General features: G+C 42.3%; 1 protein-coding gene across 3 annotated transcripts in view; it reads right to left on the reverse strand.

The window, feature by feature from the left end:
- LOC122559501 (PDZ domain-containing RING finger protein 4) overlaps positions 1-27,562 on the reverse strand; it is a 487,868-nt gene that overhangs the window by 105,751 nt on the left and 354,555 nt on the right. Inside the window, exon 1 of one of the 3 annotated variants that reach the window (XM_043709046.2) lies at positions 25,655-25,915. The exons of the other annotated variants lie outside the window; for them this stretch is intronic. Coding sequence (XP_043564981.2) covers positions 25,655-25,723 — 69 coding nt within the window. The 5' untranslated portion in view covers positions 25,724-25,915. Of the gene's footprint in view, positions 1-25,654; positions 25,916-27,562 lie in introns of those variants that run through there. 3 annotated transcript variants of the gene reach the window in all.

The following is a 27,562-nucleotide window of genomic DNA, read 5'->3' on the forward strand; positions in this document are numbered from 1 at the left end:
CCCGATTAATGCACCCAAGCTGCACATCCTTGAACACTATGGGCCATTTAGCATGGCCAATTCACTTAATCTGCACATCTTTGAACTGTGGGAGGAAACCAGAGCACCATGCAGACACGGGGAGAATGTGCAAGCTCCACATATTCAGTCGTCCGAGGTTGGAATTGAACCCGGAACCCTTGTGCTGTGAGGCAGCAGTGCTAATCACTGAGCAACTGTTCCACCCTGTGTGAAAAAGTTGCCCTTTAGGTCTCTTTTGTATCTTTCCCCTCTCACCCTAATCTTACCAATCTGGCGCACAGAAGCTTTTTCTTGTGGGCGGCACGGTGGCACAGTGGTTAGCACTGCTGCCTCACAGCGCCTGAGACCCGGGTTCAATTCCCGCCTCAGGCTGACTGTGTGGAGTTTGCACGTTCTCCCCGTGTCTGCGTGGGTTTCCTCCGGGTGCTCCAGTTTCCTCCCACAGTCCAAAAGATGTGCAGGGTCAGGTGAATTGGCCATGCTAAATTGCCCGTAGTGTTAGGTAAGGGGTAAATGTAGGGGTATGGGTGGGTTTCGCTTCGGCGGGTCGGTGTGGACTTGTTGGGCCGAAGGGCCTGTTTCCACACTGTAATGTAATCTAATCTAATGTAATTATGCCCTCTAGGTCTGGACTCCCCCACCCCAGGGAAAAGACTTTTGTTTATTTATTCTATCCATGCCCCTCATGATTTTATACACCTCTACAAGGTCACCCCTCAGCCTCCGACGCTTCTGGGAAAACAGCCCTAGCTTATTCAACCTCTCCCTACAGCTTAAATCCTCCAACCTGGCAACATCCTTGTATATCTTTTCTGAACCCTTTCAAGTTTCACAACATCTTTCCGATAGGAAGGAGACCAGAATTGCACGCAATATTCCAACAGTGGCCTAACCAATTTCCTGTACAGCCGCAACATGACCTCCCAACTCCTGTACTCAATACTCTGACCAATAAAGGAAAGCATACCAAAAGCCTTCTTCACTATCCTATCTACCTGCGACTCCACTTTCAAGGAGTTATGAACTTGCACTCCAAGGTCTCATTGTTCAGCAACACACCCTAGGACCTTACCATTAAGTGCTGAAAATGTGTTGCTGGAAAAGCGCAGCAGGTCAGGCAGCATCCAAGGAATAGGAGAATCGACGTTTCGGGCATAAGCCCTTCTTCAGGAACCATTAAGTGTACAAGTCCTGCTAAGATTTGTTTTCCAAAAATGCAGAACCACACATTTATCTAAATTAAAACTCCATCTGCCACTTCTCAGCCCATTCGCCCATCTGATCAAGATCCTGTTGTAATCTGAGGTAACCTTCTTCGCTGTTCACTACAGCTCCAATTTTGGTGTCATCTGCAAACTTACTAACTATATTTTTTATGCTCACATCCAAATCATTTATATAATTTTGGCATCCAATGGTCACAGGCCTCCAATCTGAAAAACAACCCTCCACCACCATCCTCTGTCTTCTACCTTTGAGCAGTTCTGTATCCAAATGGCTACTTCTCCCTGTATTCCATGAGATCTAACCTTGCTCACGAGTCTCCCATTGTGAACCTTGTTGAACGCCTTACTGAAGTCCATATAGATCAGCCATGATAATATTGAATAGTGGTGCAGGCTCGAAGGGCAGAATGGCCTAGTCCTGCACCTATTGTCTATTATCTACCACTCTGCCCTCATCAATCCTCTTTGTTATTTCTTCAAAAAAACTCAATCAAGTTTGCGAGACGTGATTTCCCATGATTAGAGCCATGTTGACTATCCCTAATCAGTCCTTGCCTTTCCAAATATATGTACATCCTGTCCCTCAGGATTCCCTCCAACAATTTTCCCACCACTGACATCAGGCTGACTGGTCTGTAGTTCCTTGTCCTTACCACTTTTCTTAAACAGCAGCACCACGTTTGCCAACCTCCAGTCTTCTGGCACCTCACTTGTGACTATTGATGATACAAATATCTCAGCAAGAGGCCCAGCAATCACTTCCCTAGCTTCCCAGAGTTCTAGGGTACACCTGATCACCTGACCTATTATGCGTTTCAAGACATCCAACACTTCCTCCTCTGCAATATGGACATTTTGCAAGATGTCACCATCTATTTCCCTACAGTCTATATCTTCCATGTCCTTTTCCACAGTAGATACTGATGCAAAATACTTGTTTATTATCTGCTCCATTTCTTGTGGCTCCACACAAAGACCGCCTTGCTGATCTTTGAGGGGCCCTATTCTCTCCCTAGTTACCCTTTTGTCCTTAATATATTTGTAAAAACCCTTTGGATTCTCCTTATTTCTATTTGCCAAAGCTCTCTCATGTCCCCTTTTTGTCCTCCTGATTTCTCTCTTAAGTATATTCCTACTGCCTTTATACTCTTCTAGGATTCACTCGTTCGATCCTGTCTACACCTGACATATGCTTCCTTCTTTTCCTTAACCAAACCCTCAATTTCTGTCATCCAGTATTCTCTATACTTAGCAGCCTTTCCTTTCACCCTGACAGGAATATACTTTCTCTGGACTCTCATTACTTCATTTCTGAAGGCTTCCCATTTTCCAACCGTCCCTTTACCTGTGAACATCTGCGCCCAATCAGCTTTTGAAAGTTCTTACCTAATCCCGTCAAAATTGGCCTTCCTCCAATTTAGAACTTCAACTCTAAGATCTGGTCTATCCTTTTCCATCATTATTTTAAAACTAATAGAATTAGGGTCTCTGGCCCCAAAGTGCTCCTCCACTGACACCGCAGTCACATGCCCTGCCTTATTTCCCAAGAGTAGGTCAAGTTTTGCACCTTCTCTAGTAGGTACATCCATATACCGAATTAGGCAATTTTCTTGTTGTTAACTCCAATCCAAATTGCTCCAGAGATCTCCTTTATATTACTGAACTTTCCTGGCCATTCATTCCTACATAAGCAATAATAACCACAACTTTTCCTTGCAGTATAGAAGCAATGATCCAAGGGACTAGACTGATTCACCCAGAGACTAAAAGTGACAATCAAATTGTCAGTTTTGTCAGAAAAGATTGATTCACTCCTGTCTTTGAGACAGCTTGAGAGAAGGAGGGCAATCCTTCATCCTTAAGACTCCAGTACAACGGCGACACGGTTATTCCTCAATATCAAAGTGATCCGACACACATTATGCCAAATTGTTTATGTATTTCACCTTCTTAGGACAACTAGAAATGATTGGCTGTGTGCATCATTGGCAAGACACAATCAGTGAATTCAAAGATACGTAGAGGTCATGCTTGGTTACTATTATGAGCATTCAGGATCACAGTTGCATTATTGCAGTGATCCCCATGGTTCCTCCTCCTCTCAGTTCCCACCAAACACAAAGATAACAACTGATTGGAGATATTAAAGTGATTTCAAACTATCAAAGAGCCTCTGTTGGATTCAGAACCTTTATAGAGCCATATAGATTGAAAAGATTGTTTATCCTGTTCATACCAAATTAAATAGAAGACATAAAGACCTGGATTAAGCAAGGATGCAATAATAAGAAAGCTATTTCTCTTGGCAATCCTCGGCAAGGACAGATCCAGCTTCATGGTGGTGCATTTCACACTCAAATATCCTTTCAACGTGTAGAGTCCTGGCTCATATCAACTCAGACATTGTTCCAGAGTGCACTCATCAACTGTATTCCACAAAAGAAGTCAACTCTTTTAACAGAGAAAAACAAAGGACATTTTTTAAAAAAACGAAAAAGCCTGTAAACAGCACCTATTCCCTATCATTTTTCCAATGGATTCTTAAAGTTTGGACCCAGGACTAGCCAGACTTCTTTGCGAACTGCCTAACACAGATTCTGTAGAAGTCTGTTTATCTCAGTACATTGTTTGTGATGTTTCAGCTAAATGCAATACCAAGCAAAGCATTCTGGTTACTGCTTATCTCACTACCAGTAAAAGGTCTCTCGTCAGCTCTCAATGGTAGGCGAACATTTCCAAAATAGGTGTGCAGTTAAGACCACAGGGAGAAGGGCTTTCTTGTAGTGTAATGCAAATGTCTGCATTTATAGAGCCAGCATTGTTGGTGAATTCATTGTGTTCCTTATCATCTGTTTCCAAAAACCCACTGCCTCTGCGGCAAGCTCAGGAGGTGTGTCGATAGCAGCATTAGCCACTGTCAAATGTGTCCTTATCAGCCAGAGCAGAGTGCACTGGGAATGACCTATGGAGTCATGTGTATCCTCCACTGTCATCCAAGCTTATTGTACACACTCGGCTCTTTGTTCCAATTCATGGTCAGTCCCTGGCAGCAAATGCCCTTAGCTGGTGGGTATTCTCCCACGGACAGATCGGGAGTTGCAGCTGATGAGGCAAAGCGTTCTCGTGGGCTCTACGACCTTTCCATTCCATCGTTCCACAGCCTGTCACAAACCATTCCATATCAGGAAGCCTCAAAATGTCAACACTGATATTAAAAGCCGACATCTAAATGAGCTAGGATGACTAATGATGGGAAACAAGAGAGCCAGATGATGGAAAGAAGAGTAAAACAGAATTTAAAGTTGCAGGGGAGACCTCACTGCTGTCTGAATGCCAGTCAGTGATGACTGTGTGGCTATGCAGATCAGCACTAATTAAATTAATCAAAGAGCACATTTCCTTTAATTCCTCCTTTCGCATCAAAGGTCATATTAATTAGAGGGTAGTTAAAATCTACCCTATCCCAGGAAAACAAAGGACTCATTACCACAGTTAATTGGGAAGGAATAGTGTGAACTGCTCTAATGTGCAAGCTACAGAGCTCTCCTGTACAAGGTGAAAAGGTTATTCATTCATTCTGCAGGCTGGAGCTGTCGATGGGTCTAGGTTGATGTCATTAGATGCCACAAAGTGGCTTTGTTGTTTTCTTTGCATCTGCAATCCACTGATTTAGAACATACCTGCACTTTGAAAGAATAGCTGGCTGAACCAGTTCCAGCAGCGGAAAATTACAGAGGGAAAAAGGTAATAACTGCAGCCAGACACAGCAAAAATGGAAATTGTACTGTGGTACACACAGGTGATTTTAGGCAGCCCGGAATGTGACAGTGGCAGAAATTCATTGACGTGCTCATGAAACATGCCACAGGGTTGTTTCACTAAAATGAGAAGCCAGTTTAATCTGTTTGAAAATGTTATTGTTGCTGTCTCCCAGTGAAATTTTGAAGAATGCATCGTGAGAATTGTCATGAATGACCAAACAACTTCCAATTCCACTCACAGCTCACACACAAAGGACACCCCGTCAATAGCAGCACAACTTGTTTGTGCCCCCTCTCTACACCAGCACTGTCTTACATCCTCTTCATTTCACTTTCTGCAAACGGCTCTTGAAATGAAACTGCGGTAGGTGGCTCAAACTACTGACAGTGCCCCTCCAGCTAAAAGACATGCACAGCATTATACCTTAGACCAGACATTTTTGACTCAATAGCTGAAATTAATTTGAAGTTTAAATTGAAATTAGCAAAAACTGTTGACGAGGATAGATGGTCGCATGGTTAGTGGAAAAATTTAAGGAAAGCTTTCTGAAAAAAAATCGACTACACTGAAAGGCGCAGTGATTAGTGACCTTTGAATGTTAATCACTTTGATGTGGATGCAAAAACCCTTTTGAAGGAGAATTTATCACTCCACTAAGATGTAATGAAGTGGAACTAAGATCACGATCTCACACACACACACACCTGATCTAGAAGATAGACGTTAGTTGATTGTGAAAATTGCACTCAAGCAGTTGTGAAAAAAAAGGATTGCTTTCCCCAGACAGTCTTTAATTGGTCATGGAGCTTTCTTCAAATAATGTCAACTTAACGAGCTGTCTGCTTTCTCCAGAGAAAGACTGAAGTTCGCTGGTACACTGATATTGCATTCACAGCTAAATGAAGTTCAAATGCAGTTTTGTAGTTTCGCTCTGCTGTCTGGTAGTAACCAATGCCATTAATTCAAGAGCAGAGTTTTAAAGTCAGCTAGGCTAGGCTGTCCAGTTCATGCATTGGTCATTTGCTGTATTTCATCTACTGGGCTCTCACCAGCTTGGGGGAGGCAAATGGCTCAACACGACACAGCCTCCTTTAGTGCACAAAGTTAAAAATCACACAACACCAGGTTATAGTCCAACAGGTTTATTTGGAAGTACCTGTACTAGCTTTCAGAGTGCTGCTCATTCATCAGGTAACTTTGAAAGCTAGTACTTCCAAATAAACGTGTTGGACTATTACCTGGTATTATGTGATTTTTAACTTTGCCCAACCTAGTTTGATACAGGCAGCTCCTTCAGTGGGGTTCAGCATGACCTTCAATGAACTTGCAACTCTGGACCTATTCCAATTTCACACAATCTCCCACCTGCAGCCACCCTTTCTCCATCACCCTGTCCCTGGCCACTCAACGTGTCTATCTTCATTTTTTGCGCTCCCTTTGACGAAGCAAAAGATACAGACAGCAAGTTGGCAGGACCATAACAGATTTTGTCAAACAACCTGTTCTCCCACCTCCATTTTTCGCACATCAAGTTCAAATTGGGAAAGTAACACTTTACAAACAAATCCCCTCAGGTTTTGATAACTGAATTGTTTGTAGAAGTATGGAGAAGATTAACATTTTACTTCTGAGAGATCCAGGGGCAATCTGGGACGACACAGAACAAACAAACATAAAGTAGCATCACAGTACAAGGTCCTGCAGGTCAAGAGCCTCTGAGCATTACTCTGACCCATTTGAATTGCTCTTGTATACAGATCCCCAAGCAACCAGTGGGTGCAAATGATCATAAACGGTTTCCTGGCTGGTGACTCAACCTTCAATCAATGGAAGAATCACAAACCAAGTGGATACCATTATGTAGCAGTTATGTTTCTAGACTCAGAAGAAAAAAAAGAGTAAAAGCACTACAATGTTTAAAAAGTGATCAAAATCTGCATACAAAGCAGCTTATAGACTGTTATAAAATTCAAGAGATTCACAAATGTATTTTAGAGAAGGGAATGAGAGTATAGAATTTTGACAGAATAGTTTGACAATTATTTCAATGTGCACCATAGATCCACACTGACTTACTGACAGGCAAAATCAGAACTGGAATAATGGAATTCATAAAGAGAGATGTATACCTCTCACCCACTGCATTACACACACAAGAAAGTGTCTCACTCTCACCCATCCCCAATTAGAGCATCAACAGTTAAATTCACGGCAAATTTTACAATCACATTTCTCTCAGTTACTGAACACAAATTCATTGTCTTTTAGGGAGATGTATCAAGGTGGGTGAAAAATAGCCATTGTGGCTGCATCAGATTTTTGTTTTTGGTGACTGGGAAGAAATCTATTAGCAGGAGCTTGGGGAGCATGACTTTTTCTTAAACCTTCATTCTTTCAGTAATTGAGAAACAAAACAATTAATCAAAGCAGAAAACACATTGCAAGATGTTCAGGGCAACCATAGAGCTGCTATTCTGCACATGCAGTCATTTAGAAGTACAGGTCACACAACATGGGCTAAGATTGCTTGTTTCCTCAAGTACACTGGGAATTCTAAAACCAATGTGTGCTTACATTTGCCCTGTGGTAGACATGCCTAGTTCATGAAAGAAATACAGACCTAACAAAAACAGCATCCTCAGGGCACACTTCACAATCTCCCACCCTCTAGATCGGTAAGTATCAACAGTGACCACTGATGGAAAGCATGAGAATGCTGTATGTGGACAGATCTGTTTAAATAAATGACAGGCCCTTACATTTAACAGAGAAATTGAACTGTGGCTATGAATGGCATGATAACATTTCTGCTATCATTTCCATTTACTTTCACAACATTATGTCAAACATACCACAGCAGGATAAAAAGGATCCAATAAATGAAGGCAGATAAAGACATAACGAGTGTGGATAAATATCGCTTGGCTATCCATTGTGGCCCAGGAAGAAAGTACAATTTGTACTGTGTAACCTAGTCTTTCTTTGGTGTGAGCTGGTGCCTTTGGTTAAAATAACAGTCTTGCTTTCAAGATTGGTTTTACTGATGTATGTATTGTCAGGGTTTAGCTTTGAACAGACTTAAGACAAAGGAAGACAGATGAAATATTGAGAGGTCTGGGTCCTTTCTCTAAAGAAAGATACACTCGCACAGGAGTGAGAAGGCTCACTAGGCTGCTACCAGATGCAGAGGGTCTGTCTTATACAGAAGTTGAGTAGGTTGGCTCTGGATCCATTGGAATTTAAAAGAATGAGAGGCTTAAGCAGAGCAGTACTCTTAAAGTGTTCATAAGCAATGTGGTACAGATAAATTAGTCAATCAAATTGGCATATATGAAAGAGTGCCCTCCTACTGTATGATTGTTAACACTTGGAAAAATGTGTCAAACAGTGTCTGATTAAATAACACCTTTTAACTGGAACCATTTCACATCATTTGCACCAAGAAATGCCCATTTCTTATTGGCCTGTCAGTGAGCTCTGAGAATTTTGATCATTGTAATGGAATAACCAAAGGTCAGTGGTTCCATAAAGTATAGTCTGAGCTCCCTGCAACAGCATCAACACAGGAAATTTACAAAATGTGTTCAAACATTTTTGAGAATGAATTACTTTGTTACTATGTAGACTGTATTCTGACACTGATATCTGCTTAAGAGGACAGAGTCATCATATTGGCAAAGGGCCATTATTGCCATAAATTAACTGCCTAATTGTACAGACATAGAATCAAACAGCATGGAAACAGATCTTTCGGTCCAACCAGTCCATGCTGACCATAATCCCAAACTAAACGAGTTCCACCTGTCTGCCCTTGGCCCACATCCCTCCAAACATTTCTTATTCATGTACTTATCCAAATGCCTTTTAAACCTAACAGTACCACATCCACCATTTTCTGTGGAAGTTCATTCCACACACAAACATGTAAAAAAAAATTCCCTTTTTAAAAGATTTTTCTCCTCTTACCTTAAAAATATGCCCCCAGTCTTGAAATCCCCCACCCTAGGGAAAAGACACCTGCAATTCACCTCATCTAGATCCCTCATGATTTTATAAACTTCTATAAGGTGACCCCTCAACCTCCTACGGTCCAGTGTAAAAAGTCCCAGCCTACTTCTCCAAGAATTGCCTGGTCTGTATCTCAGCAGATTTGGTGAACAGATTTTCCATATTTTTAATCTTAGCATTGTTCAACTAAAGTAAATGTGTGTATTGCGGGAGGTTTTCAATGATTGATAACCAGGGCTTCAGTAATACGTACTTCGCTGTGCAGTCATAGTAAAACCATCTGCTGGACACGAACCACACTGTCAGTTGTGTTAATCTGCCTTTTACAATCTTAACTAAAATCAATTGCTCAGATTTTGATCTTGTTTCAGTGCGGGATGGATCAATCAATGGAATTCGCCACAACATAATCCCAGATGCACAGTTTCGCATTTACCAATCATAGAATCCCTACAGTGTGGAAATAGGGCCTCTGGCCCAACAAGTCCACACCAACCCTCCAAACAGTATCCCACCCAAACCCATTCCACATTATTCTACATTTACTTCCTGACTAATGTACCTAACCAACACATCCCTGAACATTATGGGTAATTCAGCATGGCCAATTCACCTAACCTGCACATCTTTTGACTGTTGGAGGAAATCAGAGCACCCGGAGGAAGCCCACGCAGACACAGGGAGAATGTGCAAACTCCACACAGTCACAACTCCACAATTGAACCCTGGTCCCTGGTGCTATGAGGCAGCAGTGCTAACCACTGAGCTACCGTGTTCAGCATTCAGGCTTGGCATTCGAGGACTCCAGGGGTGCACTAAAAATCTTACACTTCTATCTCTAGCAGTTCACAATTGCAAGACTTTCATTTACACTATTCAGTCAATTACTTTTCATTTAATACATGTACACAAACAAAAGGCAACACTTCCATGAATTTGGTTCACAATCCTGACACGGGTCCAATTATTCGAACTTTAATTCTTTCACCATTGGCAGGATATACTACCTCAATTTCTGCCCAGGCTGACCCTAACAGGGACCTAGTTTCTTTCCCTCCAGCATTTATTAAAGGCGTGACTACTTTGATTAGGACAAAGCACCAAATACTTCTGAGAGTATCTGGCCAGCATTTTCCAACTTTCCCTTGTTGAAGAGATTCCCTGAGGCATACATCAACCTGAATCTTTTCAAAAAAGGCTTTATTTAGGCTATGTTTGGAGCAAATGATGAGAGAGAAAAAGAAAAGCCAGCAACTTTCTAGGACCTACAGAAATGAGCGAATACTGGGAATAACTTGGGGAAAATAGCAGCTATACACAGAAAACCAATCAGGATATTAAAAGAACACATGCTCGGATTGCAGTCTTCCATAATTTTCCGTTTTTAGTTTGGGTTTCTGCCAGTTTTTCTTCTGTCCAAATCCACGTCCATGCGGCTGGGCAGTGTGCCAACTTAGCCAACAACACACCCTTGGGGGGGTTGGGGGGGGGAGTGGAGGTGTCAGCATTCTCCATTAAGTGTTGTTTAAAGATCGCTCTTTGGACTGTGAAATAGGACATTTAGACTATTAACACAATCTGTGGTCCATACATTAGCTGAAATCCCATTCAGAACTACATTCATCATGAATGTCACTGTCTAATTGACATATTGAAAAGGAGAAAACCAATCTTGGTCCTAACAAAGATTGATGAAACAATAATTAAAAGATGATGTTTCACAAATAAAGCAAATGACAGGGTTAAATCTGAAAGCAATTTAAAAATCAAAATATATGTGCATATTCTTCAAGTTCTTAGCTTCAATATAATCTTGAAACAAACATATAGTCATTCAAAAGTAAAATACTGAGGATTTTGGGACTTCTGAACTAAGAACAGGATTCTGCAAATACTGGACAGGTCTGGCAGCATTGGTGGAGAAAGGAACAGAGTTAACAGAATTTCATGTCAATAATCTTCCATCAGAGCTCATTGACATTCTGATTAAAAAAGATCATTGACCTGAAACGTTAGCTTGGTTTCGGTTTCCAGCTGCATAGTCTGAAATTACAGTCGGGCATATTTCATCCCAGATTCTTTTGAAATACAACCAAAATTTAGGAACAATTTACTGACTTCTAATTTAAGCTTCATTTCCAAAGTACACTTTCACAGCATTTTGCCAAAATACATTATGTGACCAAAATTGACATTATATAAAATTATCTCCAAAACCACATTTGCGATAACAATTAACATTTGCAAGATTCTCTAGGAGGCAAACCATCAGATGGGTTTTGTCAAGTTTCCAGTCCTTTGGCATATTATGGCTAAAAGGTATTAGATGGTAGCCTTTTCCCATAGTGCCTTAGTGATGGTTGCCCTGAGTTTCGGTGTGTCCTTTAGCATGCAATCCTGCACTTTGCAACATGCTAGTCTGCAACACTGGCACTGGAAGGACACCAATCCAAGCAAAGCAAACAGTCTTTTATTGACAGCCTTCCATTTGCAGTTGAAGTTTACTTCTGTGCACCCCTAGGAACAGCTTGAAACCCACAGTCCTCTGTCACAGAACTGCTTGGGATGAACAGCAACAAAAAGTATTTCTCTTTGCAAGCTTTCTTTGGAAACCTTCAACCCAGGTGAATAGAGGTGAATAGTTTCAGCTCTACCATAATCTCTTCAAGGATAATGTGCACATGGGGTGAGGCAACACAGGAATGATCTAATGGGAGAGCCCCATTGAGCACCAACCAGGCCACATCTTGGTGCTTGCTCAAACTTACCTCTAAATTGCCAGCAATGGTAAATGCATGGATTTCCTTAAGGCTGAGACCTTAGAAAGGGACAGCTTCAGGTTAATTGCTGAACATTACATGATATTATCCAGAACAATGCCTCAAGAGACTTAAATGGGCAGTGAGAATGCTGTTAAAATGATTAAATATAGATGTAAATGTGGAACAAACAAAAGCCAACTGATCAGGCTGATGATGGAAGAATTCTGCTATCCCATTGCTACAACTAATTTGGCTGTTTTTGGTGAATAATCACAGATTTTAAGGCAGTTTATTCCCTTGGAGTGAGTGAAGACGTGAGCATTTAGCTGGCTCAATATCAAAGTGAAAGAAAAAAGACTGAAATTACTTTCCTTGAAATCGTGAAGAAGCACTGGCAGAGAGTGGATGAGATGCCCATTCAGTCAGAGGAGAAAAACAGATATAAGGGCATCAAGAAGCTGGTGACATGTGAAGGATAAAGACGTGAAAGTGAAATACACACACACACATCTTTGACCACTCTCACTGGTGATTTCAGAGAGTTTAACTGTACAGAACATGGTGTGAATTAATACTTTTGAGGCGGTTAGTTGATGTTTCACAGACTTGGAATTTTATAAACTAAATGCTAAATTATTCATAGGCCAATCATTGTGAATGTAACTTTTTATAGACCAATCAGTGCAGATTTTACATTTAAGAGACATAAATCCAATATTTTATAGAGCTAGTTTTAATCTTTCACAGACCAATCATTTTAAGTTTAATCTTTTATGGACCAGTCTGCACATTAAATTCTTTTCAGGGAGACCAGAGTCCTGTAAATCTTAAATGTTATTTTGATTGTAAAGCGAACTCGCAGCATCATCAGCTATTCCCAGCTGTTTGAAACGTGAAGCACCTCATTCAAACAAAATAGAATCAGACAGGTAGATGGATGGGTACAGTCAGTGTGTGTAGTCCAAAGTAACAAAACATTCCCCGTGGCACAGATGGAAAATAGACAAGTCATGCAACTGCCACACAATGTTTCAGCCAAGTATAGGCTGTTCAGCAGGTCATTCAATCAGTTTGTCTGCTGTGTCCCTGTTTATTTTAAACTTTTTTCTGTTGTCTAGCTTTGCTGGATTTACATTCACATAAATAGCAGCATTTTTATTTCAGAATTGCATCAGTTACCTCAGGCAAACTATCATGTTCTCAAGATCATGGATGGATAAGGGAGGTCACATCACTGCATGATACATGTAGTTCATAAATCATGGCAGCAGCTGGGGAGAATGGAGAGTGCGAGAGAGAGAAAGGCATGATTAGCCTTTTCATTTATTGATTGGGAGCCGGCAAAATTTTGATTGGCAGGTCAGTTTAAAAGACTCAGCTCAGTGTTTCTACACAATAGCCACTTTGGTTATTCAAAGTGTTATTGGTGTTATTTCTCACTGGTGTTCACAAGGTGTTATTTCTCACTGGTGACAGTGAGTTCTGGAGCTATTTTAAGAAGCAAAAGAAATCTCCTCACCTGTATATTCTATACGTTCTAAGCTCATGCACCTAATCCATTGAACCTCAAGCAGACAAAACAAAAATTTGTGCACTACCACATCTCTACACCCTTGAGAGTTTGCCTCAAACAAGGTGCTTTACATGACGTGACAAGGTTTATGTTAATCGCCAGTAACACAAGACAACAGTAAGTGTGTAGATGACTGCATACCCAAGAAGTTAATCTAAACGTTCCCCAACTGGAAACCATGGATGAACCTGGAAATCCACTCCTGACTGAACTCCAGGTCTGAGGCGTTCATGTTGGGCGACACTGACCTGTAAAGGAAATTCTTCGTAATGCCATCAGGGACGCCAAGAAGCAATAATAAACTAAGCTCAAGACCCAGACTAACCATTTGTGGCAAGGCTCACACGACATAACAGACTACAAAGCAAAAGAGAATTGCATGGAACAGTACATCCCGACCCAATGAGTTCAATGCCTTCTATGCTCACTTTGAACAGAAGGTTAGTAAAACAATATCACCTGACCCATCAGCTTCAGTCATTGCTGCATGCGTTATGTCATTTAAGGGTGAATCCACGCAAAGCAAGTGGCCCAGATGGAGTCTCGGGCTGTGCACTCAGATCCTGTGCGGACCAGCTGGTGGGAGTATTTTCAGACATCTTCAACCTCTCCTTATGACAAACTGAAGTCTCCACCTGCTTCAAGACGACCACCATCATCCCAGTTCCAAAGGAAAATCATGCAGCGTGCCTCAAGGACTACCACCAGCGGCTATGACATCCATAATTATGAAATCCTTCGAGAAGTTGGTCATGGCTCACATCAACTCCAGCCTCCTTTATCTTTATCCTTTGCAATTCATTGACTGGTGCGACTGGTCCACAGCAGACACCAGCTCCCGGGCCCTACGCTCAGCCCTGGACATCAAAGATACCTACGGGGCGGAAGCGGATATTGCAGATGCTGGAGATTGGAATCAAGATTAGAGTGGTGCTGGAAAAGCCTAGCAGGTCAGGCAGCATCCGAGGAGCTGGAAGATTGATGTTTCAGGCAAAAGCCTCGATACCTACGTCAGGCTCCTATTTACTGACTACAGCCACCCCCCCCACACACCATAATTCCAAAGAAACTTATCTCCAAACTCTGGGATCAAAGTCTCTGCTCCCTTCCTGACCAACAGATCACAGTTGATAAGGAAAGGCAACAATACCTCCTCCATGATAATTCTCAACCATGATTCCCCATAAGTCAGTATACTTAGCCCCCTACTATACTCCTTATACATATGATTTGGATTGGGTTGTACAAAGTCAAAAATCACACAACACAGGTTATAGTCCAATAGATTTATTTGGAAGCACTAGCTTTCGGAGCGCTGCTCCTTCATCCACCTGATGAAGCGTGATTCATGCTCTGAAAGCTAGTGCTTCCAAATACACCTGTTGGACTATAACCTGGTGTTGTGTGATTTTTAACCTTACACATACATAATAGTGTGGCCTAATTCCACACCGACTTCATTTACAAGTTTGCTGACGACTCCACTGTTGAAGTTTGGATCTCAAACAATAACAAAACGGAGTACAGGAAGGAGATAGGATGGTTAGCAGAATGGTGTAAAGATAACAACCTCTCCATCAAATGTCAACAAAACAAAGGAGCTGGTCAGTGCCTTCATGAAGCGGAGTGGAGGGCACACCCATCTGCATCATTAGTAGATGGTCAAGAGCTTCAAATTCCTTGGAAGGATGATCACCATCAATCTGTCCTGGTCCACCCACATCAGCGCGATGGTCAAGAAAGCACAACAATGTTTATACTTCCTCAGCAGGCTAAGGAAATTCAACATGTCCATAAAGACTCTTTTTTTTTAGATGCACCATAGAAAGCACCCTGTCTGGATGCATCACAGTGTGGTATGGAAACTACTCTTCCCAAAACCAAACGAAAGCACAGAGTTGTGAATACAACCCAGTCCATCACTCAAACCAGCCTCCCATCCACTGACTGCATTTATACTTCCCGCTGCCTCAGGAAAGCAACCAACATAATCAAAGACCCCGCCCACCCGTTTTTACTCTCTCCTACACTTTTCCATCAGGCAGAGGATATAAAGGTTTGTATAATATACAAACAGATTCAAGAACAGCTTCTTCCCCTGTGTTATTGGACTTTTGAATGGACTCTTTAATATTAATGTTGATCATTCTCTGCACGTTCTCAGCAGCTGTAACACAGTATCTTACACTCTGCTCTATCACCCAAATGCACTTGAATCTGTTTGTAAAGCATGTAAGACAATACTTTTCACTGTACATCAGCTTATTCAACCTCTCCCTATAGCTCAAATCCTCCAACCCTGGCAACATCCTTGTAAATCCTTTCTGAACCCCTTCAAGTTTCACAACATCTTTCCGATAGGAAGGAGACTAAAATCACACGCAGTATTCCAACAGTGGCCTAATCAATGTCTCGTACAGCCGCAACACGACCTCCCAACTCCTGTACTCAATACTCTGACCAATAAAGGAAAGCATACAAATGCCTTCTTCACTATCCTATCTACCTGCGACTCCACTTTTAAGGAGCTATGAACCTGCACTCCAAGGTCTCTTTGTTCAGCAATGCTCCCTAGGACCTTACCATTAAGTGTATAAGTCCTGCTAAGATTTGCTTTCCTAATGCAGCACCACGCATTTATCTGAATTAAACTCCATCTGCCACTTCTCAGCCCATTGGCCCATCTGATCGAGATCCTGTTGTAATCTGAGGTAATCCTCTTTGCTGTCTACTATGCCTCTAATTTTGGTGTCATCTGCAAACTTACTAACTGTGCCTCTTATGCTCACATCCAAATCATTTATATAAATGATGAAAAGTAGTGGAACCAGCACCGATCCTTGTGGCACTCCACTGGGCACAGGCCTCCAGTCTGAAAAACATCCCTCCACCACCATCACCGTCTATCTTCACCTTTGAGCCAGTTCTGTATCTAAATGGCTAGTTCTCCCTGTATTCCATGAGATCTAACCTTGCTAACCAGTCTCCCATGGGAAACCTTGTCGAACGCCTTACTGAAGTCCATATAGATCACATCTACCGCTTTGCCCTCATAAATCCTCTTTTTACTTCTTCAGCAAGCTTCATTTAAGGCAGGTTGTCTGATCATTATCACCTTTACAATGTCTAAGATCATGAAAGATGCAATACTAATGCATTTCTTATCATACTTAAAGTTGGTAAACTAATTTGCCAGGGATCAGCCACTAGAATGCAATCTTAGGAGGGAGAAAGCCTCTGGTACTCTGAGGACTAGGACAGAGAAATGGTACTTGAGTGAGAATCTTTCAAACATTCAAGGGATAAGACAGGACAAACATGGATGCATAAATGCACACAGTGGAGTAAATAAGGTTGGCGAATTGGGCAATATGACAAAGTCAGTGACATTTCAGTACAAAATCGGTTTAAAAAAGCAGGAAAGCAGTAGTAATTGTCATGCTTAATTTTCACACTGTACAGAAGCATTCAGTGGTATTCTCTAGGATCTGATATCAGAATTATTGCTTTCGTTTGAGTTGTATACTAAACAACATAAACTTGGGGATACAGGATTTAATGTCAAGGTCTGCATTTAACATTTCCAAGTGTAAACAGTGTACAGACTTCAGAAAGACAACAATACTAAGGAAACGTACAACCATCTGGCAGATGAAATTTAAAGCAGCAAAGTGGGACATTTTGGTTGGTGGAATGCAGAGAGGCAATACAAAAATCAACAGGATAAACCTAATGGGGCTGCAGGAACAAAGTCAGCCAAGAGTACCTACAAATCACTTAAAGTGGCAGGGGAATTCGAGGAAACTTTAAAACAGTATTTTGGACCACTGACTTCATTAATAGAGGTGTATTTTTCCAAAAGAAAGTTAGGTTCAGTTTGTATATAAAAATAAAACACTGGTTAGGTTTTAGTTGGAACATTGTTCATTTTTGTGAACTACCTTTTTAGAAGAATACCAGTCAGGCTTGCAGTGTGGCTCTTTTGCATGTGCTGGTAGCTGCAATATTAATACAAAGGGCTCTGCTCTTTGTGGGCAGAAAGGATACATACATGTCCTGTGCATGTTTCAACTCAAATAAGTGATAGCCATGGGCTGGCTCATTTTTCATTGCAATGCATTTACCACAGTCAAACTGCCTGGTTTAAATATCTAAACAGAGTTTGGCAGTTAAGGATCAGACATCATCAAACTACAGCATTCTCCACAGAAATGCCTCAAACAATCAGGGTTCACTTGACAACCAATCAACACTCTCAAAATATAGATAATATTTTCCATTTGGTATTTCATGAATTATTCTGATGAGAAAGAACTTGACAAAATGAGCCTTTTCCCGAGGATACAAAAGTTAAGCAATTTGGTTGGAGGAGTGGGTGGAAATGGAATTTGCCAGATTCTGACAAAGGATTCCTTTCAGGAAGTTAAAATGTTCCATATCTGTACAGAATGAAAATCTATCCTCCAAATCATATTTCAATCCATCCAACCTCAGGTGATTTAAAAACTCTACAAGGTAGCTAGTCACAGGATCACATTTGCAAATTCCTTTATGATGAGATTTTTACCGCAACCCAAAGAGACACTGGCCATTTTGAGGCAGTCAACCACCCCTCGGATGTCATCTTTTAGCAGATTATAGAACAGAGTATTTGGACAATACTACATATAGTCATTGCCTATTCTGCCTGTGCAGCTCTTTCAGAGAACCATCCAGTAGTCCCATATGCCTACTTTTTATGCAATAGCCCTATAAATATTACCTTTTGATGTGTTTTGAATTCCTTTTTTGAAAGGTGCAATCTAATTTGTCTCCATTATGCTTATGAGAACATAATGGAATGAAAAATCCTTGTTGGCCCATTTGCCAAATAACTTAAATCCATGTCCTCTATAAAATATCATCCATCGCTTTGAATGTCTCCATTAAATCTTCCTTGATCCTTCTGTGTCCCAAAGATAACAATTTCAACGTCTCGCCACACAAGGTCTCACCGTTCGTACCATTTTAGCTATTGAACACCATTATCACCTCAATATCCTTTCTGAAGTGCTTTGTCTTGGGTAAAATGCTCCAACTGAAGCTGAACTGATTTAGAAAGGTTTAGAATAGCTTCCTTGCTTCAATGTGAATGACAGTGCTTGCAGCTCACTCAAAGAGCGTGTCAACTTGACGATGGCGCTGCGCTGCAGAAAGAGGAAAATCAAAACTAATTTGCCTCACAAACCCTGCTTCAGTTCCTTCCAACAGAAGCAATGCATTTGCCTGTTTGCAAACACAAGTGTCAATCAGACTGACATCTGGACCCATAACATCAGGCTCAAACAGCCATTCATTCATTCATTCATCTACATCATAGGCACACAATCTCAGAGGTTTGAATGATTGACAGTTTGTCTTTTACTGACAATTCTCCAGGTCTTAATAAAAGTTTCGCTCATATAATTAATAACAGAAAGCACATTTTGACAGAGGGGAACCTGCACAATTGACTTCAGCCCTGATGACAGTGTTTGAAAGATCTGAAATAAAACCTTGCAGCAGCTAACTCCATGAATGCCAAAGTTTATTTTTCCCCAGTTAGTGAGCAGTATTGTAGGATTACAGGCTATAAAAAGGGAAATTGTGGTGAAGAAAGAGTGAAAAGGAGAGGAGTTATCAGGACATGATCACACAAAGAGATTTCTTTTAACAAGTGGCACACATCAGTATGGTTTTTTTTTAAAAAGGGAATCATTTGTGATTTGATGGATAGTTTGCGTTCTCCAATTGCCAAGGAGGCAACTTCCAGAAGTCCGCATCTTCATTCCTTCTTTGCACAAACCCCATCTGCCAACAGCCTCTACCCTTTTTCAAGCTCCTCTAACTTATTTTCCAGTGCGTCAATTGCACAGAATTCCATCCTATTTGTCAAAACCATTGAAGACCTTTTCTCCCCATCTTAACTGAAAAATGTTCTCCATTCATGCAGAGGGTTGTGCGTGTATGGAATGAGCTGCCAGAGGAAGTAGCGGAGGCTTGAATAGCTGCAACATTTAAAAGGCATCTGGATGGGTGTTATGAATAGGAAGGCTTTAGAGGGATATGAGCCAAGTGCTGGCAAATGGTACTAGATTATTTTAGGATATCTGGTCGGCATGGACAAGTTGGACCAAAGAGTCTGTTTCCATGCTGCACATCTCTATGACTCTATGAACCCCTGGTCTCAATGACTGCATTGATTCTTCAACCCAGGATCACTGTCCTTCCACATCTACGATCAACCTTTCAGCCAAAGTGTTCACAGAACCTTGCTGTTTCTTTATTACCACCAATCCCCATCTTTCATGAGGCCAGAATTGGTGGGATATTGAATTCTAAAACGATTGCATGGCTGAAGCAGGCTACATAGTTAGTTGGGGGCAATGACACAGTGCAATTACAACTCAAGGATGAGAATCAGATTTGAGGTTGTATTTGACCTAGATTCAACATAGCACACCAGTAAAAAGGTAAGAGATGTTTTGAAAGTTAGGATATGGATAGCAGATTTTCAAAAAGAAGACAGCTATAATTCTTAGGGCTAAAGGGATCAAATAAAATGGGGGGAAAGCAGAAACAAATAGGATACTGAGTTGGGTGACCTGCCCTGATCAGACTGAATGGCTGAACAGGTTCCAAGGGCTGAATGGCCTATTTTTGTTCCTCATTTCTCTGTTTAGCAGATTTTCAGATAAACTGAAGATTATGGAGAGTATAACACTTTGAATATTTTTTATAAATATAAACACATCCACAAAGTGTTTGCAACTTTGAACGTGGGCAAGGGGCCTGCTTTGCAACTTATGCAACCACAATAACTTCACACATCTTTAATGGACATTCTTGTAATCACAATGCCTGGTTCATTCTTCTGAGTCAGAAGGTTGTGGGCTGAAGTCCTATTCTCCAGAGATATGAACACCCCAATGCAGTACTGAGGAAGTGCACTCTTTAGATGAGTGGTCTGCCCTTCCAAATGGTAGAAAGGATTCCTTGGTAATATTAAGAGAGAAGTGAGAGATCCTTCCCGGTGTCTGGGACAATTTTTATTTGCAACACCACAAATATCACAAAAAAATCTGCTTTAATTAAAACATTTTTCTTTTTGAAACATGGCCCTACACAAATCCACTGCCAGTGTCTATTCCTAAATTACAACAACGTACAACTGCACTTCAAATGTACTGAGTTGGCTATGGAAAGTTGTGTGGCAATGAAAAGTGTTATATAAATGCTAGCCTTTCTTTCTCTTTTTGCTGTTTAAGATTGGACAAAATTTGGCAGGCTCAGCCACATTTCAGCAGGCAAAACAAGAAAAAAAAAGGGCCAAATCAAACAGGCGTTATTTTCACCTCACTGACAAGGTAAATGCTGGCACAAGCATATTTTTACCAAAGGGATAGAGTATGGACTGGAAGAAACAAGGTGAGAGAGAGGCAAGGGGGTCACATTCAAAAATAGGACATTCAACAGAAAAGATCAATGACTTAAATCCATAGTCCCAGTCTCACAAAGAATCAATGCCTCTGGTAAAGTGAAAGAAAAAATGTTGCAGAAAGTTAACGGGCTAAAGAAAAAGACGACTTTAACAGGATGAGTTGCAAACACTTGCAGTTTAAACGGACACGTTAATCACAGTGACTGAATGGGAGACAAGCAGTACCCTCTTCTGCTTCCTCCAGTTTTTCAATCAATGGCCACGTGGAGGACAGAAACAGGAAAATACCCAAACAGGAAGGGAGTTGGCTACTCTTAAATCTAGATCTTTGAGGCAGTTCTTTGCCTGAATATACTGACAGGGGAAAACAAACACTGAAGTGCAGACTGGTTTAATAAGTTCCAATTTTCCCCTTACATGAATTTCCAAGGTCAGGTGAGGTGGCCATGCTAAAGTGTCCATAGTGTTAGGTGCACTAGTCAGAGGGAAATGGGTCTGTATGTGTTACACTTTAGAGGGTCGGTGTGGACTTGTTGGGCCAAATGGCCTGTTTCCACACTGTAGGGAATCAACCTAATCTTCTGGTATCACTCTGTATGGTTCAACTTGCCTCAAGTGCAGAGTGGTCCCCACCCCACCCAACCCTGGCTGCTCACAAATGCCATGATGGAAGCTGGCACCAGACCACTGGATTCAACATATAGTTATGGCAGGCTGACCAGATAACATGCAATGAAGGCTGGCATTCAGGGCAGCTTATGGGTCACTTTGTCCACATGCTGCAGATAGACTCTCAAAGCCGTTAGGAAAGGAATTCCAGGATTTTGACTCAGTGATGTAAGTAATATATTTCCAAGTCGGGGGGGTGAGTGGATTGGAGGAGAACTTGCAGAACGTGGTGTTCCTATGTATCTGGTGCCCTTGTCCTTCCAGATGGAAGTGGTTGAGAGTTTGGAAGGTAAAGCATAAGGAAGTTTGTGAATTTCTGCAGTGCATCTTGCAGTTTTTAAAAATTCATTTGTGGGACTTGGGTGTTGCTGGCTGGCCAGCATTGATAGCCCATCCCTATTTGCTCTTGAGAAGGTGGTGGTGAACTGCCCATTTTCAAGGGCAGTTGAGAGTCAACCACATTGCTGTAGCGCTGGAGTCACATGTAGGCCAGACGAGGTAAGGATGGCAGATTTCCTTCCCTAAAGGACATTAATGAACCAGGTGGGTTTTTCCAACAATCGACAATGTTTCATGGTTATCTATCGACTCTTAATTCCAGATTTTTTAAAAACTGAATTCAAATTCCGTCATCTGCCGAGGTGGGATTCGAACCCAGGTCCTCAGAATATTATTCTGGGTTTCTGGATTAATAGTTGAACGATAATACCACGATGGTACGCACTGCTGTTACTCAGTGTCATTGGTGGAAGGAGTGGATGCTTATGGATGTGGTGCCAATCAAGTGGGTTGCTTTGTCCTGGATGATGTCAAGCTTCTTCAGTGTTATTGGAACTGCATCTATCCAGGCAAGTGGAAAGTATTCCGTCATACTCCAGATTTGTCTTGTAAATGGTGGACAGGCTTTAGGGAGTTAGATGGTGAGTTACTCAGCACAGTACTGTACCTCCTTGCCTCTGACCTGCCCCTGTAACCACTGTGTTTATGTGGTGAGTCCAGTTGAGTTTCTAGTCAATGGTAACCCCAGGGATGTTGAAAGTGGGGGGGGGGGGGGGGGGGGGGGTTTCGTTGATGGTAACACCACTGAATGTCAAGGGGGCAGTGGTTAGATTGTCTCTTGTCGGAGATAAGCATTTGTATGCTGCAAATGTTACTTGCCACTTGCTAGCACAAACCTGGATATTACCCAGATCTTGTTGTATTTGAACATGGACTGCTTCAGTATTGGATAAGTCATAAATGAAGTTGAACATTGTGTGATCATTGGGATATATCTCTACTTCTGACCTTATGATACAGGGATTGATTGATAAAACAGCTGAAGGTGGTTGGCAAAGACAGTACCCTGATGAACTCCTGCAGAGCTGTTCTTGACCTGAGATGATTGACCTCCATCAACCACCATCTTTCTATGAGCCAAGTAGGACTCCAATCAGTAGAGACTTTGCTCCCTGATACTCATTGATTCTAGGTTTAAGAAGGCTCCTTGATGCTGCACTCGGTCAAATGTGGCCTTGATGTCAAGATCTGTCACACTCACCTTCCCTCTGGAATTCAGCTCTTTTGTCCATGTTTGAACCAAGGCATTAATGAGGTCAGGGGTTTAGTGGCTGTGGCGGAACCCAAACTGGGTTAAATTACTGTGTTGCCTCAATATCACATCTGGCTCTTTCTTACACTATTTGAGAGCCCAGGGGGAGAAAGTTGATAGAGAGGGAGGTGGCAGTCAAACTGCAGTGTGGCTTACAGAGAGAGTAGTCTCAGCAGCTACCATAACCATCGAAAGGATTTCGCCTCTTCATGTGACACTGGTGCCTGATGACTGCCGGGAACATTCAATTCAAAAACATGAGGCTGGAACCATTAACTCTTACTTCTCTCTGCTTGGACGCTGTCTGGCCGCCTAAATGGCTCCAGAATTTTGTTTTAAAATCAATATTTTGGCTTGGACCCTTCCGCTCTGTGCTATCACCGAGTGGTTGTACCTCACGCGGTTCTTACTGGGTGGAATAAACAACATCTGCATCGTGCAGGATATACAAACATCAGGCGCAAGAGAAGCTTTCTCCTGAGCAACGCAAGGAGAAGACCTGAGAAAATCAGCACGCCTCGTTAATTTGTACTTCAGACTTTTTTTTGCAATATTTCCTTTGCAATAGCTTCTCTTACACAGATTAATCTCCTCCTGAGTCCTTTTATGGTGATTAAAGAGAGAGTTTCCTCGCATTAAAAAAAATTAATACACAGAATCATTGTTTATAAAACGTCTAAATGAGGTTCTGCTCACTACACGTTCACGACAAGGGGAGAGGCAAGTCCCAGACAGCACTCAGGAACAGGGCAGTACAAACAGCCGCTGCCAGCTGCCCTTTCTAACTGCTGCACGCTAACACGCAGACAAGTTCACACCTTGGACAACATCGAGAGCCTGCTTCCTGCACCAGCTCACACGAAACAAAACCTATTTTCTTCAGTGTCGCATGGAAACTGTCATTAGCTGGCGCGCCTCAAGTAAAATGCAACAGGAATTTACAAATGTTACTATTTGCACAGGATCCATTGGAATAATATACCGCCGGTTCAATACCATCCTGTCCTTTTGGTAAAGAGTCTCACTCCAAGTGTCGCCCCCTTTGGAATTCTACACGATATTCAGTGGGGTTCCATAGAAAGTGATGAATGAAACTTAAAGACCTCCATTCTATACTTTATGTGTTTGCATTGGGACTAATTTCACTCAAAAGAAACACACCAGTCTCTCTTTAAACCTCACTGCCAGTTTACATCTTTAGCACCGAGTGTGTCGACGATCGAAGGCATTCCCACTGGGAAGAAGCCCAGGGTGTAAAGAAGGGATCTCAGCCTCTATTGCCACATCGAATGGACGCTTTTACTCCTTAATATTTGCCTTTTGGGCCATTTTCTCCACCCCTTCCAAAAAAAAAGGAAACTTCAGCAACTTTTCAGGACTGATAGAGTGACCAGTATTTGTGGGGAGGCAGTCACGCTCCCTATGGGTTAGATTTCAACACAGTATTTTACCTGAAGGAATGCATCGCCCCAAGTAGCGGAAAGAGACTGGGTTTCGGAGCACGGGTGAGGGGGTTGGGGCGCTGTGGTAGTGCCCCTATCTCTGGGACTGGGGTCCGGGTTCAACTTCTCCAGACAGGGTCTGGCTGAGAGCAACCTGTTCCTCAGATGCTGGATTCAGGGAAGTTTCTGAAACCAAGTCCCTTTTCTGGACCCCCTCAGCAGCTCAGGCCCCTTCACTGAGCGCCGTTCAGTCCAACAACAACAAATTGTATTCCTTACAGAGCGCCTTGGGTTCAAAATGTACACGGGCGCGACAGAACGTGCAGACTGAATTTTCCCTTTACATCTCCCGCACTTATTCATATATCAGCATGTATGAATTTTTAAAAAGTTGCCTTTAAATGACCATCGCCTGCTTCATATTGATTCTGAAGTTTAAACAAAACGGTTCAGAGCTGGTCTGGTGTTAATACAGAGGTATCAAGACAGACAACTTTATGACATCCCCACGCTTTACTCTAACCCACTTTCTCTTCCCCTCTCCATCAACATGTCATTCTCTCCTTATTATACAACTGGTACTGGGCACAGACACTCCTAGAAAGGGACATCAAGCAAGTTCCACATTCTCACACTCTCTCATCAACTGATGGGAAGTTTGGAACCTCTCATCTTTCTGGTTCCAGGCTTTCCTTCACTGGGCTACATTTTCTCGCTAACTACTCCTGTGAATCCCCTTTCACTGTTTTCAACTTTCTCCCTCTCCACAACGTTAAGACCCAGGTCGTCATCCACCTGTCATAATTCCGGAGTGCCCAACTATACAGAATTAAGAAAAAAAAGTCGATTCAAACTTGCCCGAAGCAGAGCTCGGAGAGCTGTGGGTGTGTCAACAAGAAACAACGCTCGATCCGAACTCTGCAAGAATTCCTCCGTCAGCCAGAGATGGGTTTGAAAACAAGCTGCACGAATGTGAGAGCGGTCCTCTTCCGCACAGTGTGTCGATTCTGGGCGATAGAATTAGATGCACCGAATCCACATGTTTCAAAAGTCGAAGTAAGTGTTCAAAAGGAGGAACCGAGCATCTCAGGGAGACCCGCTGCCTTAGTTCAGCCGGAGCTCTACCGGGCTGCTAACTCACCTGAGAAACTTCATACAGGAGTCTGTAGTGTTCGTCTCTCTTCTGCAAAGTGCACAAACTGCAGCCCATTCTGAGTCAGCGGCGACCACGTTGCCCAAAGCTGAGGGAGGGGAGAGGGGAAATTCTAGACCCTGTCTGTTGTCTCTCATCAGTCACAAGGAACAGGCATTTGGCTGGGGAGTGTGTGTGTGTGTTTGTCTGTGTGTGTGTGGGAAGAGGTTGGGAGAGGAGAGGGAGAAGGAATGAGCATGAAGGATTCGTCCTCGTTTCCTTCTCAGTATCTCTCTCAACAGTTTTTGATTCAGTTCAAAGCAACACACACACTCCCCCTGCCTCTGCCTCGGTGCACATGACTACACAGATTCCAGCTCATGCATATGGATGAGGGCTTCATTGATTATTTATAACACGTCCTGATCGTAGGGAAAGAGAACCTTTCAGCTCAAATGACAGATGAAGATTCGCTAATTGGGAAGCAAATATATTGGTGTACAAATTCAAGCCGCCTCCCCACAAGCATCATTTTTTGGTCGCTCCAACTGTATTATGAAATGCTGCTCAACCAAAAAAAAAATCGTGAAACTAAGCAAGGCACGTTTTCAAAAGTGAGCCAAGTCTATTCTAAGAATTTACACACGTTAAAATGCATGCAAAGTCCCACATGTCACAACCCCGCGGGTTAAGTCAGTTTTGGGAATTCCTGCCAGGAATTGGGTCACAGTAAAAGCTGTTAAACGTCTTATTTTTTTTTTAAAAAGCGTGTCGACAAAAATTCACTGGTTGTGAGCATCAAAAAGCCCAGGGAAGAAGGGATGGGTAAAATGTGCGGGCACCGTTTTTCTCTCCTGGTGTCCGTGCAAAGGTTTTTTTTAAAATGTTAAAAGTGACTCCGTGATGTTTTCTTAATTACATCCAAATTGGTTTCACGTCTAGTGACACCTACCCACCGCAAAATACCAAAAGAGGCAAGTACATCCAGGATCATCTGTTGCCCTCACCCTGGGATATAATTATCTTGTTTCCTGGGTCTCCCCTTCATCTCTCTGAACTGTCTTCAAGCGAGCCGAAAGATGATTTACGTGGAAACATAATCATTTGACATGTCCTGTGACGAGCCTCGCCTCGCCGGCTCTCTGCCAATGACACTGTCCCCAGTGAAGTTTTACTAATTGCAGATGATACGGATTAAAGTTGATCCACTTGGCAGCCTCTGCCAGTGTGCCATTTACACTCCAGGCCAACTTCACAGTGTTGTTCAGACTGTGAATATAAGCCGCCTCTCTTCTACAGGGTCGTGGCCAGTGTTCTTGGCTGTCATAGCTTTCTGTGAGCTCAGCCAGTACAAAGCATGAAGTACCCTCCCCACTGAAGTGAGGGTGGGCAAATCATGGTAAAAGGGGAGCAGGATAAGTACAAAGTGTCTCCTCATGTGTAAGAAACACACAACGGTGGGATCGGGGTGTGGGATTTAATGAAGGGCAAACTGCAGCATTGCACCCATTGGAGAAATGCAGGGTGAAGTGCACAGTAACATTGGAAGGGGAGACCAAGTGGGAATGTCACATGTGGATTGGGCAGAAAGGAGGAATATGCCCAGTGAAACAGGGATGAGTGCCCACTGGAGGCCAAGGAAGAATCTAGTATTGTGCCACTGGGAGAAGTTGTCCCACTTGGAAGTGGGAGGGCCTGTGACAGGGTGGTCCCTGAAAAAGAAAGTGAAGTGACTGATTTGAGAAGGGACAGTTCAGTTAGAATGCAATTTGAGAGAACGTTGAGTATATCTACTGCTTCAGGGACGCATTGTGCATCTACATCACACCTGGTACTTTTTGAGTTGTCAGGTCTCTGGGAAATAAGCCATTTTTTAAAAAAATGAATCGAATTGTCTGTTGTTGATTTTTGTTGGAT

The sequence above is a fragment of the Chiloscyllium plagiosum genome, unplaced genomic scaffold (genome assembly GCF_037043375.1).
Source record: "Chiloscyllium plagiosum isolate Xiang-an unplaced genomic scaffold, Cpla_swu_hap1 HiC_scaffold_19, whole genome shotgun sequence".
NCBI classification, from domain to species: domain Eukaryota; kingdom Metazoa; phylum Chordata; class Chondrichthyes; order Orectolobiformes; family Hemiscylliidae; genus Chiloscyllium; species Chiloscyllium plagiosum.